The 17,243-nt window shown below is 37.5% G+C and overlaps 1 protein-coding gene across 1 annotated transcript; it reads right to left on the minus strand.

The window, feature by feature from the left end:
• Window positions 1-13,951: 13,951 nt before the first annotated feature.
• Window positions 13,952-15,925, minus strand: LOC148998988 (gamma-glutamyl peptidase 5-like). The gene is made up of 4 exons (XM_089141562.1): window positions 15,544-15,925; window positions 15,260-15,424; window positions 14,236-14,403; window positions 13,952-14,145 (listed from the first exon to the last, which is right to left on the minus strand). The coding sequence occupies exons 1-4, from the start codon at window positions 15,859-15,861 to the stop codon at window positions 14,032-14,034; spliced, it is 765 nt and encodes a 254-aa protein (XP_088997688.1). The 5' UTR covers window positions 15,862-15,925; the 3' UTR covers window positions 13,952-14,031.
• Between the last annotated feature and the right edge of the window lie 1,318 nt (window positions 15,926-17,243).

Here is a 17,243-nt window from a genome sequence, read left to right on the forward strand (position 1 = left end):
TCTGATTTGATGGAATGGATTGGTTGTCTAAGTATGGCGCAGTTATCCTTTGTTCTGAAAGAAAGGTATTGTTTCATCCAAGGATGATAGTCCGTTTGAGTATCAAGGAAATCAAGGGAAGTTGAGCAAGAAGATTGTGGCTGCGTCTGTTAAAGTCAGGTAATGGACCAAAGATGTTGGACTTTTTTCCTTTTATGTGGATGTCTCGAAAGGTGTGAAACAATTGTCTGATATTGATGTTGTCAGGGACTTTCCTGATGCTTTCCCTGATTTGTCTAGTTTGCCCCCAGAGAGGGAGTTAGAGTTTTCAATTGATCTGATTCTTGGAGCAGCCCCTGTTTCAAAAGCTCTGTACCGGATGGCTCCGATTGAGTTGAAGAAACTTCAGAGCCAGTTGAATGATTTTACAAGAAAAGGGTTTATCCAACCCAGTGTTTCGCCTTGGGGAGCCCCAGTAATGTTCATGAAGAAGAAGGACGGTCGTATGCGAATGTGCATAGACTATCGGGAATTGAACAAGTTGACGATTAAGAATAAATATCCTCTTCCTAAGATCGATGACTTGTTTGATCAGTTGAAAGGTGCCATTGTTTTCTCGAAGATCGATCTGAGATCTGGGTATCATTAGTTGAGAGTAAAGTCTAGTGATGTGTGCAGGACTGCATTTAGGACTAGATATGGGCATTACGAATTCCGAGTCATGGCTTTTGGTCTTACTAATGCACCGGCAGCATTCATGGATCTGATGAACCGATTATTTTAGGATGTCTTGGATAAGTTTATCATTGTATTCATTGATGACATTCTGATTTTTTCAAAGAGCGAGGAAGATCATGTTGTGCACTTGAGTTTTCCCCTATAGCGTTTGAGAGAGAAGAAGTTGTTTGCCAAGTTCAGTAAATGTGACTTTTGGTTACTTAAAGTTATGTTCTTAGGTCACATTGTTTCTGCTGACGGTATCTAGGTTGACCCTGCAAAGGTTCAAGCTGTAGCCGATTGGGACCGACCTAAGTCTGTCACCGAGATTCAAAGTTTTCTTGGTATGGCGAGATATTGTAGGTGCTTCATTGAGAATTTCTCTAGATTATCAGCTCCTATGACAGAGCTTACCAGAAAAGGAATCAAGTTTTAGTGGAACGAAGCCTGTGAAAAGAGTTTCCAAGAACTCAAGAAGAGGTTGACTAACGCTTCGGTGTTGACGATACCAGATGATTCTAGAGGTTTGACAGTATATATCGATGCCTCTAAAGTTGGTTTGGGTTGCGTTCTGATGCGGCATGGGAAGGTTGTAGCTTCTGCTTCTAGGCAGTTGAAGAACTAAGAACATAACTATCCTACTCATGATTTGGAATTTGCAGCTGTGGTTTTTGCTCTGAAGATCTGGCATCACTTTCTGTATGGTGAAAAGATATCGATTTTCATTGACCACAAGAGTCTCATGTATTTCTTTACTCAAAAGGAGTTGATCAGCGAAGATGGCTAGAACTGGTGAAGGACTATGATTGTGATATTCAGTATCATCCAGGAAACGCTAATGTGGTTGCTGATGCTTTGAGTAGAAAGAGTAATCGAGAAAGTGTAGATTTAACATCTCTCAGTAAACCCTTATTGTTCTCCATTGTCAAATTTGGACTTGAGATTTTGTCAAAAGATTCCGTTGCTATTTTGGCAGCTGTGTTAGTTCAACCGAGTTTGACAGACCGAATTGTTGCTCTACTGTTGATTGATCCGGAATTGAAGAAGAAGATTGACTTGATCACTTCGAAGACTAAGGATGTAGAAGATTTCTCCCTAGCCTTTGATGGTGCTCTTGTTTTCAGAGAAAGAGTTTGTGTTCCTGCTGTAGAAGACCTCAGAAAAGAAATCTTGATTGATGCTCATCAGTCCATCTTTACTATTCATCCCGGAAGTGTGAAGATGTACCATGATATGAAAGGATATTTTTGGTGGTCCAGCATGAAGAATGATGTGGAAGACTTCATTGCTAAGTGTGGAACTTGTCAACTTGTGAAAGCTGTCCGGCAGCCTTCGTTTGGCCTTCTGCATCCTCTTCCAATACCTAGTTGGAAGTGGGAAGACATTGCTATGGATTTTTTCACAAGTCTACCCCGAACTAGCAAAGGGAATGACTCAGTGTGGGTGGTAGTGGACCGACTGACCAAATCGGCACACTTCATTCCGATGAAGATCACCTATACTATGGATAAGTTGGCTCGAGTCTATGTTGATAATGTGGTGAGACTGCATGGTGTTCCTGTTAGTATTGTGTCGGATAAAGACCCGAGGTTTACCTCGCGTTTCTGGAATAGTCTGCAGAAAGCCCTGGGTACTCAACTGAATTTGAGTACTACTCATTATCCTAAGACCGATGGACAATTGGAAAGAACCATACAAATTTTGGAAGATATGCTTAGAGTGTGCGTCATCGATATGAGTGATAACTGGGATGACAACCTAGCCTTGGTGGAGTTTGCTTACAATAACAGTTATCAGTCTACAATTGGAATGGCCCCGTTTAAAGCTTTGTATGGAAAGACTTGTAGAACTCCCCTGTATTGGGATGAAGTTGGGGAAAGGCGTGTTATTGGCCCTGATCTAATTGAAACCATGGGTACCATGGTGGATATGATTAGAGAAAGGATCAAAACTACCCGGTCACGATAGAAGTCTTATGCAGATAAAAGAAAATCAGATCTTGAGTTTCAAGTTGGTGAGCGTGCGTTTTTGAAAGTTTCGCAGATTAAGTGAGTCATGTATTTCAATATCAAAGGAAAGCTCAGCCCTAGGTATATTGGTCCTTTTGACATTATTGAAAATGTTGGACCAATAGCTTATCGGTTGGCTTTGCCTCCGTCTCTTGCTAGTGTGCATGATGTTTTCCATGTATCTATGCTAAGGCAGTGCTTGGCAAGCGTAGAGCAGTTGCTCCAGCATGAACCAGAAGGTTTGACTGCGGATTTGACGTATGATGAAGAACCGGATGAAATTTTGGACCGGAAGGATAAGCAGTTGAGAAACCGGTCTATACCTTTGGACAAGATCAGGTGGAAGAATCATTCTTTTGAGGATGCATCTTGGGAAAAAGAAGATGAGATGCGGTCCAAGTATCCTCATCTCTTCGGACTTACAGGTACATTGTAATTTCGGGGACGAAATTTCTTTTAAGGAGGGAGGATGTAACAATCCCCGTATTTCTAACCCAAGATCCGTATTACAGGTCCGAGAACCCAAAGGTCTAGCCTGGTTAATTTGTGGAGTGTTCGGATAGAAGTCCATGATCCATACCCTAAATCCATGGATCTAGATTCTCTTAATGTAGAGCATGCCTTGCTTGGTAATTGGACTTCTGGAAGGCAAGTGATGTTTGGAGATGTCCGGAATGAAGGTAAGACCTCCCCCATGTGTCCATTAGGGTTAGGTTATACTTGGACATCAACCCCCTGAGCAAAGCACCCTTGTATAGCAATATACTTGAGGGCGGTTGCTAGTGGCGGTTGATTAGACCAAGCGACCTCCCCAAGCGACCGCCTGGTCCTGGTTGCAGTGTTTTGCCCTATTTTGCCCCCAGACATCTATAAATAGCAAACCTCACCTATTTTTGGAATATTATATTCAGGATTGTTGTTTTTGGAGGTTAGACGGCTGTGGAGACGTGCTGGAAGGTGATCTAAAGTGTTGTTAGTGTTCCAAAAGGTTCTACTGTCCTTCATAGCTGATCTGGTTAAGGTAAATGATTCCCTGTTCACTCATACTTCACTTTTAGCTATGATAAAAGTATGTTAGTGTTCCTCTTTGGTTGTTCATGATCCTTCTATTGCATTGTCTACCTTTTTGATGATCTTTGTGAGATCAGATCCGAAAACGAAACCCTACTTTCGTGAAAAGGGCTGATCTAATCAAGGGAAGGTTTCTGGATAACCAAATTGATGTCATTGGTTAGGTTTAGTATCAACCTTGGTTATGGGAGTGATAGATTTGAAATTCAAACTATGATCATTCAAAATTCGGATTGATCTGATTCTTGGAGCAGCCCCTGTTTCGAAAGCTCTGTACTGGATGGCTCCGATTGAGTTGAAGAAACTTCAGACCCAGTTGAATGATTTGACAAGCAAAGGGTTTATCCAACCCAGTGTTTCACCTTGGGGAGCCCCGGTGTTGTTCATGAAGAAGAAGGACGGTCGTATGCGGATGTGCATAGACTAAAAAGAATTGAACAAGTTGACGATCAAGAATAAATATCCTCTTCCTAAGATCGATGACTTGTTTGATCAGTTGAAAGGTGCCGTTGTTTTCTCGAAGATCGATCTGAGATCTGGGTATCATCAGTTGAGAGTAAAGTCTAGTGATGTGTGCAGGACTGCATTTAGGACTAGATATGGGCATTACGAATTCCGAGTCATGGCTTTTGGTCTTACTAATGCACCGGCAGCATTCATGGATCTGATGAACCAAGTATTTCAGGATGTCTTGGATAAGTTTATCATTGTATTCATTGATGACAGTTGAGAGTAAAGTCTAGTGATGTTTTTTTGGCTTGAATGAAAGGTTTTTTAAATATATATATATATATATATATATATATATATATATATATATATATATATATATATATATATATATATATATATGTTTGGGTATATTTACCTCATAATTTGGATTATCCTTCATCAGTTTTCGGACATGCCAAGTTTGCCTTATAATCCCTTTGTAATTGATCTTCTCTCTCCTTTTAAACTCTAGGAGAGTGGTCAAATCATCACTAGGGTTGTCAACTACCATTGGGCCCATTTCCGAACCTTCGGGCTTGACTCGAATGGCCCACAGTTGCATACTCAAGTTTCGAGTTCGCAGTCCTGAAACCATGGGTTAAAGGGTTAGAAATCCAAGGGATTTCACAAGGCATTTTGTGTGGTGTGGAAGGGAGGATGCATAGCAACAAAATATGGAGTTGTGCATGGAATCAACAGTGTGATTGATGCTATTTTGAAGGCTTGCAAATTGTGTTTAATGCTATATTCCTCTCAGACCTCTTGTAGTGCTATTCAGTTTTGTTTCTCCAAGTCTGACCCACGGGGGTCTTCTAAGGAGAAGGGACTTGAATGTGAGAATTGGAGGAAACTAAACCATCTTTCTATGTCTGCTTGATCATGGTTTGGTTTCCTCTAATGTCTGACCTTCAAGGTTCTTAGTGTTGTGTTGAAGCTTTGGTTTATTTTGAAAGTGAGATATCAGATAACAAAGTTATGGGTATTTTAGAGACAAGAGCATATCCAGTTCCAGTCAACCAATGACACATTTCTATACAAATGTTTGAAAAAGTTTTAATGGGTAACCACCTAATCTATTAATTAAAGCACAGAAAATGCTAGCATTAAGCGAAATTTAATAATTTGGTTTGGCACAAAACATGCAGACTAAGTCTTTGGTTTAGAATTATGAATACAAAAACCTTTGTATGCCAAAGAATAAAACAGAGGTCAACAAAAGAAACGAAGTTAGGAACCTTTACGCCATAATATTATTAGGTGCCTAAAGTAACCACTAATAAAACTAACACTAAAAACACCTAGAAATCCATTTTTAAATTTGAATTAACTAATCCATTTAGCGGTGACAAATTAGAAAATTAGAAGAATGGGTTTTCTTATACCGTACCATATATAGAATGGTGTTGTTTTTCACGCACTGATTTTATACTGAAACTATACCAAACTGTTTTTAAAAATGTTGTTTTCATACTGTACCATTTAAATTTGGTACGGTATGATTTCAGTAAGGGGCTTTGAAATTCGATACGATACTGTGTCGTATCGAGTTACTAGTACCGAATTGACACCCTAGACACAGGCCCATTGTTATCATGCAGTGGTAGGATTGCATATGTTTGGGTTGGACTCATGGGCATCCAAAAGTCGGCTTGAGTGTCGTGAGGAGATATGAGAGACATCCGCCCCAACATATGTAAACTACCATAGGGTTATGGAATGGTAGTCCAAAAGATGGCTTAAGTGTCATGAAGAATAGCATTCCTAGTTGGAGAAGGATACTAAACCAAAAGGGTCCTAGGCATCAAGAAAGGTATCTGGACCACATGTAGTGTGTTACCTTATGGCTTTGCATTGGGCTAGATTTATCCCTGCCACACACTAGTTTTCAAACCAAATGGTGCTGGCTAAAGAGTGGTGACCTAATTCCCTAACCATGATGTGATGTGATCTAATCCCATTATTGCGGGTTACCAAAAGAGGTAACTAGTCAGTGAGGGAGAATGACAAGACAGCCCAGAGGAGGCTAGTGTTGTAACTTAATGCATGTCTGCGATAGAGATTATATTTGTTAAAGTTTAGGAACATACTTTCATATTCATTTATTATCTCATTATATTTATATTACATATTGATGTGTGTGATGGATGCACGATGTATGATTATGTTGACCTCACTGAGTTATGTGGAACTTACTCCTCTATATATATTCTTCTTAGATTTTGTTGCAGGTTATAAGGACACCGTTTACCTAGAGAGTTCGCTACCAGAGAAGTCCTACGAGGGACTAGCGGGAGAGGACACTGAGGTACATAGAAGGTCGTGTCATCACTTGGACTGCTCCTATGGAGTCCAACCTTTTTGAAGCCATGGGGATATCATATGAGAAAGTAGTTGCCATAATTGCGGTTACTTATATTGTCTATTATTTATTTGTTAGGCAGAGGCGCTACTTATACTTTTTTACTTTTGATAATAATACTTAGACTTCCACTGTAATAGCTCTAATCTTTCTTCTTTTACACTTTGATTATTTTCATTAACTTTGATTATTAACTTGAGGATGATTGTAATAACTTTGATATTTGTTATCTTTTATTCTCTTGCTCTTGGATTATGTTATATTGTGTTGTGTAGTTATGGGTTTGACCGTGAACCTAGACATGTAATGCATCACCCCCATGGGTATTTGGATAAGTCCAAATCCGGCTGGGTGGGGGATGGCATTCATCCTCCTCACTCTGTGTAGTGATCTTTGTCTCCAGTGACGGAAACACAGTGAGACCCATCAACATCTTCAATTTGAAAGCAGAATTGGTGGCCATGAAAGTCATAGTCTCAATGTCGTCATTAAGAATCGGAGCATGAATAGCGTTCCAACTTATGAATTCAGATTTTTTTTTTTTTTTTTTTGTCAACATCCTCACTTACGCTCAAAATTCATAGGGGCATGGCAAGAATCGTAATGTCAATTGGTAATAGTGAGGTCGAGAGGAAGAACATTGTAGTTGCTACTTTTGAAAACTAAAACTCAACTTTGTCTAATTTTGACAAGTAAAACTAACGGTGGTTGCTTATGTAGATAGAAACTCGTTAGTATCTAGTCTTGTAATTTCCCATCATTCTTTTATAAGAAAAAGCTTGCTTTAGGGGCATCCCAAGATAATTAGTGAAAAGAATATAGACACTCCAAAGTATGATAATTAATTATGAATCCCAAAATGTCTCTTAAATTACATAATTGCACACTCAACTAGCATATTTTATTAAGTCATAGTAGGTAATTTCATAATTCCTAAATTATACTTAAACTCTCGTGATTTTACAATAATGCACTTAATAAAATGGAAATTTTAAATCTTATCTTCTTTCTTCCTGCATGAGTTCCTTCTTTCTCTGTATGTCATTTTTTTATATTATAAGATATGGACTAATCATATTATTACTATATAAAAGGAAAACCTCCAACACTTGTGGCACATATTTTCTTAGACCAAAATACCCCTCCTAAATAGACATGAACCTTCTCAAAAAACTCTTAAACACACCAGTCTGTAGAGGAAAAAAAGAAGAAAAAAAAAAAGAATAAATAATAGAAAGCGAACCATCACATGCCCTCACCCCACCAACATATTTGGCCAAAAAAAAACAACACCAACATACGCTTTCCCTCCACACTCCCAGCTAAAACATATTTTACACGTACACACCACCCACCACTGGAAAATACCCCACCGCTAAAAAATTTCAGTTGTTCATCAACGGTATCCGTCTCGGTCGTCGAGTTGCTACGGCCTTGGTCTTTCTGGTGAGTTTCTTATCTGTAACATATGGTAGGGTAATTCTGGGGGTATTTGCTTACACATTCTAGCATTTTCAGCATTGTGTTCTACACTACGTCAATGATCATCTGGGAAGGGCTCGATCGTTTAGTGGAACGGTCAATACTGGAACGCATTTGGAAATTCGGAGGCTTTTTCGGTTTTTACTCATGACATGGGCTATTAGAGATGCATTGACCCACCTTTTTGTACTGTGGTTTTTGGTTAAATTAAGGATCAGTAACCATTCTTTAAACTATTTGTTCGTGGATCCGTGGGTTTAAGACTGAGATATCAGGGTTCCTGTTTACACGTTGTTTCTGTTGGATGTTATTGTGGCTTTCGTTCTCGCGTTGGATTGTTGGGTTGCAATCATGGATGCTACCAGGAGTGGTAGGGAAGTTGTGAAGCAAGGATGCCACTTAATCTCTACTATGTTAAACCAGGTTGTCCAAATGAAATGCTATGAACCCATCCTCTGTGGGCCGTTTGTGAGGTGGGTTCTAACTCGGATATTTGGAAAATTGTTAGCCCCATTTTTTCAGTCAGAAGTAGAGGTTTATTGTAAGGATGCATGCAAATATAGATGGAAGGAGCTTCAGACGCAGACAAAGAAATTTGGAGGATTACGCTGACGGTTATAGATGATACAAACTGCTAATACCACTGCTTCTTGGGTGGCAGTTCACTAGGGGGCCTATAACTAACATTCGATGCTTCGGTGTTACCATGAATTACTTTTTGAAAATGTAAGAAATTGAGAATTATCATGATTTACTTTTTTGAGAATGTTTTACAACTGTTATCTGTCATCCAAATCAGTTTTAGTTTTAATGTACATTGTTCCCTGATATCGTGCATTATTTTCCCCTCTCCAGCACTTAGGCAACCTGCTATGCTTCAATTTATCTACAAGGCAACCACTGTCACTTGCACTGGTTCCTTTTCCCCTCTCCAACATATAGGCAACCTGCTGCTATGCTTCGATTTATCTACAAGGCAACCACTCTCATTTGCACTGGTTTCTCTTACCCAACACGACACAAAGGGACAGCGATGAAAGCTTCTCAACAATGGCCGGATGATCCTTTCCTTCTACACTATATTGCTTCAAAACATGGCCGAATTCGTGCAACATCTTTGCAAAGGCTGCGCTCAATTTAGGCTGCAACTGCAGAACCAAGAGTAGGACCCATGAATCTCATGTACTGAATTACTATGTAGATCTCCCCAGTATCATCGCGTTGGGAGTTAGAATGGTGCTCTCAATTTGGACGTTCCTTTATTGAATTGGATTTAAGAAAGGGGTTAGATGATGGGATGCTGCCAAAGTCTCGGTGCAGATTCCACCGCAAAGAGAAACGCTCAATGGTCATCTCTCTACCAGACTCCAAACCGAAATTGAAGGTGCCTTCCTCTTCTCATCTGATCCTGATTCTTTATGGATTAGTATTTGTTTAAAAGTTTCCATTTTTCGTGATTCATTATTGATTTTGAATTGAATTCATATTGGTTAATTCAGTCTTAGAGATGTTGTATGATCTTATTTGTTGCTGTTTAAATTATTCGTTTGTCATCTTACTCTCTTATTGGAGGTCAAGGAAGTATTTCAATATTTAAATAAATTTTACAAGTTTAGCCTTTCTAATTAATCGAAACATCACATAATCTTGTCTGGGAAGTTGAGATTTGGTTCCTATTCAACTTTTAATGAGGCTCTCTTCGATGGGGGCAGTGATGGTAGTTGAATTTCGGCCCACATTTCTATCCAATGTGGTATTGCAATTGAAAGATTAAAACAATACTAAGAGTCATATGTTAGGAGTAAAGGATAATAATTAATATATGAATAAATCAGATGATAGGCTGAACCTTAAGTTCAATTAAAACATTACCCACGGTCCATGATCTTTTCTCAAAGAATATGTTTAGGTTAAAGGATAATTAATTTATCAGGAATTCAGATGCTGGGATGAACCTAAAACTCAAGTCAACTTCAATAATCGAGTGATCTAACTAGTGCTAAAAGTTCCGAGTTTGATCTGCTGGTTAGATCAGAATACATTGGTTAATCCAAGTTCTAATAGGTAAAAGGTAAAACAGTATTTTTGAAGATCACAAGAGAAATCAGACATACGATTTGAATGCTATCAATCGGTTCTACAGAAGGATAACAAACAGAGAACAAAATAGTAGCTTGATCATGAATAAGTCAGTAATAGACCAGGGTTAGGGGCAAAGTAGATCGATGGGTTAGAATCATGTCATTCTTGTGAAACTTGAATTGAGATCTTAATATAGTGATGAATGAGGGGCTCAAAACAAGGACCAACCCTGTTTGGTATGTTTATCTTTTATATTAAAAATAGATGGTGAAGACACTATGGTTTGCCTTCTATTATATTCATTTGAGTATCCTTGAATAAATATGCAACTTCTGTAGTTTGGATTTATAGAGTCGTTTGGCATTGGAAACATATCCAGAATCCAGTACTCAAATTTGAACTTCCCCCTTGGTTGGTGAAAGGAAAGGCTTATTTGTTTGGGGACATGAAAGATTGGCTACAAATTATGAAGTATAAAAGGCATCAGCTACTAAGTTGGGGAGAAGCTCCTGAAGCTACAATGCACAATAATTTGATGACCAGCAGTGGAGACAAGCCAAGGGCAAAAAGCTCTAATATCATGGAGCTTAGTTTGTTTATGTCAATAAGTTCTTACATTAAGGACCTTAGTTTTTTCTTCTTCTTTTTTTCCCATCATTGTGTTGGAATATGGTTCTTTGAGCATGAATGAATGAAAATTATTCATTAAATGGATTTTTGTGGAAATAAGTGCATGGAATAATTATGGACAATTGAGTGTTTCAAATCCCAAGGATAGTTTATGCATAAGATGATAATGAACGTTTGAGCTTTTAATTACCCAAGCATTGTTCCTGAATGGAGGGTTATGAGACTTTCATTTCCTAAGAAACTTCTCATTTCCCTAGCAATAAAGAAGAGAAGAGAACAACTATTCACCCTATTTTGGGTTTTTAATGGCTCACCTATATCTTTATGGAATGTTTCCATGCATGTTAATACTAAAGGTGTTCTGTTTTGGCATCAACTCACCTATACCTATGCTGTGCTTTGATTATGTAAAAATTGATAGAGATTCCTTACAAGAAAGTCTCTTATTTGATTTGCTTTTATGAACAATGCTAAATAACATACATTGATCCTAAACACAAATATAAACACTATAATCAACCCAAAAAAGGCATCAATGAATCACGTGCATCTGGACGTGGTATTTTTCTAGTACAATTAAAGGTATATTCATCATATCTTCTAACAAAGTAGCAACTCTCATGAAAAAATAAATGTGACTTGCAATTTGACAAAGTTTTGGAGCATTTATACTTTTTACCAATTATCTTGGGGCGTCTCTAAACTTTTTCTTTCCTTCTTTAATAACTAATGAGCCCAAGATCCAATTTTATACATTTTTTTTTATCTTGTGGATGAACATGATAATATCTATTGTCTTTCCAAACAAATTACCTTTAGTCGGAGTAAAATAAGCACTAGAAATTTTTAATACACTGCGTGATGGGATCATAGTTATTTTATTTTGCGAATCCTTCACGAATTATTCTCCAATCCAAATAATACGATTTATTCTCTCGAATCCGCATTTTTTCCATTGATTCAATAAAATTCTCGACTTTCACCCATATGAATAAAATTCACAATTAATTCTGGCCAAAGCAAATTATATGTGAATAATTTTGGCTAGTGACAGTATGAAAAAAGGTGAAAACTCATCGATTTTTCACTACCAACACATCTAGTAGTGTTAATCATTCTTCTCTCTCTTCTACAAATTTTCTCTATACAATCCTTCTACAAACAATTCCTACACACTCATGGGCTTCCCTACAATTCTCCTTCTGCTCAGGATTTATGCACATTCCTTTACCGATTGATTGAGATTCTCAATTGAGAACAACAAATGAAGGGCTGAGTTCTTTATTTGTTCACCACTTTTTGAACATGTAAAATCCACAACCATAGTTTTTTATTTTTTTTTGGGTATAATTTACTTCCCTGTTGGTTGTCATGTTTTTAGATTTTGATAAGCTATTGAGTATTGACTGTGTTTGTTTAATAAACAACAATCTTTTGACAATTGCTAAAATTCGACTTAAACAACCGAATTTTTTACCCAGTTTTTCTTTTAGCAAAAGAATAAGTCTTGAATCCGAATTTTAATTTGTGTGCTTTTCTGACTGCTTTGTTGATTGAACCAAAAATTGATTGATCGAATTATTATGAATAACTTTCCATCTGAATAATTCCTGAATTCAAAATAAATAACTTTGGATGGGATTACATTTCTCTTTCTTCAATCAGCTGTTCAGCATTATGCATGGGAGAAAAATGATGGTCAAATCTAGCTCAGGCCAAGATTGGGTCGTGGTGGTCAATTTAACTTTGCTTGAGGTTGGGTTAATCGAATGGTTGAGAAACTGACTTCTAAGTGGAGAGGTTGAGTTCAACCCTTGGCGGCGGCATATGTATTATCTGCATCCCCAATTTCCCTATATACAGAAACGCCTTTGTAAAATAAAGAAAAATTAAAAAAGAAAAAGAAAAAGAAAGAAGGGTAAAAGCAATTTAATGGTAAAACCCTTGCCAATCTGATTCGACCAACTTTTCTAAAGCCACAATTGAAAGTGAAAAAACACGAATCAATTCCCATTAGACCAACAAATGGTCAACCCAATCTTTTACATTGAACTTGCACTTGTGAACACGTCATTTAACTCATTCATTTTTCACCACACATTTTTTGAAATTTTTGTTGGTTGTCGCATGGGTATCTTTCGCATGACTCTTTGATTAAAATATGTGGCGTTTTAGAGATCTAGTAGTTGTAACTTGTAATACCTACCATTTCTTAAGTTGTAACTACTAGAACTTAAAAATATTACATGTCACAATTCAAGAGCTGTACAGAAAATAAACGAAGACTTCATCATTTAAGGGTCATATTTAAAGAAACTTGTTAAAGATTGACTCATTGAGTTTTATCACAATTCAAAACATTGTCCTTAAACAATAGACATATCTTATTGTTGGGGACCTTGTCGGGGTTATTAGGTTGCCCTAGGTCTGCCCTAGATCTAGGCTTGAACTGTGATGCAAGCAGGATAAGGTGTAAGGAAATATAGTGACACTATCTCTATATGTCTAGATTTTTGAAGCAACAAGCGCTTGATCTCTCAAGTAATATTAGAGCCAAAAGCTTGCGAATTTGAGTTTCCCTAATGGTGCTAGCGTTGTTGGTTTCAATTGTACAAAGTAATAGAGGTTTGGCTGCCGTTGAAAATGGATCACACCATTACTATCAATGGTGGTGGACAAGTGTGTAGGGTACCCAATGATCATCACACGTTGGACAAAACCAATTGTTATATCGTATCCATATACCTTTTATTTGGATCTAATATCACTACACATGTACTACTGATACTATGGTTTCTTTGGTGCAACCCTAATTATTTTCTTCTCCATCTTTATTTTTGATGTCATAGGAGGTTGCCCAATGCCGTAAAGTTTCATAATTGAAAGAAAAAGAAAAAGAAAAAAAACACAAACAGACATAGATGAACAAGAGACTGCAAGAGAGAATAGCAAATTATTTTTCCCACTTTCAAAACAGAATAAAATAGATGTTCATTAAATAAAGAAAGTACATATCAACAAGTTTCTTTTATTATAGTGAATGAAGGAGATCTTCATTCAACAAATAACTTCTTTTCTCTAACCTTCTTTTATTACAGGAAATGAAGGAGATCTTCATTCTAGAAATATATTCTTTTTTTTTTTAACTATTTCAGTAAGATTTTATTATAGCATCTTTTTAATTTGACTATAGAGGGAGAGGAAGTCAAATTAAGCACAAAAAACTTTTCCCCCCTTCAGAAAGTTCTTGCAAATCTTTAGCCAAAATTTACGATCTGGTTCTGCGAGCTCCAATCTTGATTTCACATGCTCGGCAAATTCTTTCTGTAGTGAAATCAAATAACAAAGTAAGTGTCTCCTTCAAAAGGGAATGAATCATGCTAACGAAGTTGCATAAAATAAGTGATTCTTTACCTTTATGGAGTTGCTGTTAGTAAGACGATCAATTATATTACATAAGATGTCTTTGGTGTATTCTGGATGACCCTGAATACCTAATATGTGGTGGTCAAGAACAAACATCTCTACCCCTGTTTGGTCAGAGAAGGCAATAACCTTGGCACCCAATGGGACTTCCCTCACCTGTTCCATTGAATGAGATCACATTAGTGGCTATAAAACTTCGAGATTTATATGAAAAGAGATTTTTGAGTTCAAAACTAGGGAAATATTATGAAAACATTGTGAAGGTGGCCACCATGTGTAATTCTCAATCTTCCCTCCCCTAGAAAACACCCCTTTACACCCTCTGTGTGCTGCCTTATGGTGTCCAAGACTAGGAAAATATTATGGAAACATCGCGAAGGTGGCCACCATTGTAATTCTCAATCCTTCCCTCCCCTAGAAAACACCCCTTTACACCCTAATGTCTCGATGGCATATAAAATAGTTAATAAAATATGTTTTATGCCAAAATGTCTCGATGGCGTGTAAAACATATTTCTAGTTGTGTGGATATTCTTAGGAAAGGGCAGTAGGTTCCTTCAAACACTTGAGAATATTTATGGTAAAAATGATGTTTTGAGAGAAATGATTTCCCAAAAATAAAAATAAATAACATTAAAGTACTTGAGAGAAATGATTACCCAAAAATAAAAGTAAATAACATTAAAGTACATGAGAGAAATGATTACCCAAAAATAAAAGTAAGAAGGAAAATATAAATTTTCTTTATATAATATAATACGTAAGAAGCATGGGCCAAGAGTTGCTATTGTTTATTTAATTATTCATTTTTAGTAAATCAGCAGTTTTTGGGTTGATCAACTCTATATGTATTTTGACCCAAAAACAAAACTCTATATGTATTACTAGACAGCTAGACTTGACACAAAGTAGCCAAGCCTATGAAGGTCAAGAATCAAGGTCTGCAAGTTAGAAAATTTGGGACACAATTGAGAGCGAGAGAGAGATAGAAAAGGTTACCAAGGCTACGTACCTCATCTTGGTGACACTCAATAATGGTGAGCGTGGATGGTATCTCCTGCAGGCCATCAAAGATGCTACAGGGGGGCAACTCCCCTACCATGTTGACTTCTCTTAACCCAAGGTCCCATCCACTACAAGCTCTATCAACCTTACCACCCAGTGCTCGGCACAAGACCTACTCAATGAAAAGCACAACACACCAACATGTAAATGACAGACAGGGAAGAGATGAACTCTTTAAGAAAGTACAGCAAGAAGCTCATCAATGAAATTAAAAGCTTCAGAAAAGAGTACCTGATGGCCAAAGCATATCCCTAGCACCTTTTTCCCCATAGAGTCCAGTTTACGCAGCAGAGAGCAAAGCTTCATGATCCATGAGTCATTTCCATAAGCATCAAAAGGACTACCACTGATTACAAAACCATGATACTTATCAAGATCATCAAAGTCGGGGAACACCCCATCCACAACACTGAACATATCCCATGTTTCCCCTTCGTCTGCAAATGCATTCTGAAACACATTGAAGTACCCACCGTACACTTTCTTCACATAGTCTGAGTCCCTTGCAGCCATCAGTAAAGCGTATCTCTTCTGCCCAGTAGCTTCCATCTTCAAGAAACAGAAAGAAAACGAAACAGAGATAGATAGGAATGAAAGCTAGAGACTTCTGTACACAGAGGATTCAGGAACGTTTTTGAGGTGAAAAAGAAGCCAATCGAGGTGGTATTTATAGAGGTGTGGAACGTAACGCGGTTTAGCCTACGCGTGCACTTTCCAAATATTAGTTTCTGTAACGTTGTAGAAAAGGTCGCATTCTTCTCTCATTTTCTTTTCTGCGTGTGAATATGGACCACCTCAAGTTGCTGCTTATCAAACCATAGTCGTTATTCCCGTTGTGCTCTTTCTTTCTTTTTTTTTCCGGTCAGTCAACATTGTATTTTCTAATACAGAAAATTATATTGACAAAAAAGTAAGGTTAGAGACGATTTCCTTTTCACCCATGGACATTTTCTTGGGAAGGATGTTGGTAAACCTTGGTGTGGTCAATGGTTTTATTAAAATGTTGGCAATCAGGTTTTAAGTGGAGATAAATTGTAGGGTAAGCTGCTTTCTTTTTTCTTTTTTTCTTTTTTAATTTTTTTAATTTTGTATTTATTATTATGCAATAGGCTTACCAATAATTTCCATGTGCTTGGTGAAAGAGTAGTAACGACATAAGTGGCCAACAAATAGGTCATTAGGATATTATATACCATAAAAATGGAAGGCAGACTTATTGAAAGCCAAGTTCTGTGAGAAGGGGCTTGAGTTCGGATCTTCTACCAACGTGGAGAGGATTCTTAAACATGTATCCAATCTCAAGATAAGCATATTTAGCTAATTTACTAGGAAATAGAAGATATTTGCCTTGAGATTGGACACTTGTCAAGAATCCAACCTTGTGGGTTAGTAAATTTCATCTCCATTAGGCTAGAGGATCTATGGTGGCGTCAATCTAAAGTTGGGATCCTCTACCGATTGTGCTTCCCTCATATTTCAAAACCACATATTAGAGATCTGTTCCACCTTTTCAATACTCAAAGCTGTATCCAACTCCTAAATGTTTGGAGGGTTGTGAAAAGAATACAATCCTCTACCCCTGCAGGTAGAGGACTCGTACTTAGACCTTGTATTCTTATTATGTTGATGAATCGGCAATCTTTTATTTTTTAAGGGATGTCCAATAAATTAGATTATGGCACCAAAATACTGTTTATACACTCAAGTGGACAGGTAGTTAGCACCATTACATGCCCAATTCTTATTAAGAAGATGAATTTTCACCATGAAAAATGCTCTGGGGCATGTTTCAGGATCTAAAGGCATATAGGTCGCAATTCTTCGGCATTGACCACCTCCGAGTAAAGACTATACAGATTCACGAATATAAACAAATTGCAGGGGAGGGAGCTAGAACCTATATTTCTACCTTCCCTCCCCTAGCTAGGATT

This window comes from Hakea prostrata, unplaced genomic scaffold (genome assembly GCF_041222555.1).
Source record: "Hakea prostrata isolate BN-2017 unplaced genomic scaffold, UWA_Hpros_2 contig_75, whole genome shotgun sequence".
Taxonomy (NCBI): Eukaryota; Viridiplantae; Streptophyta; class Magnoliopsida; order Proteales; family Proteaceae; genus Hakea; species Hakea prostrata.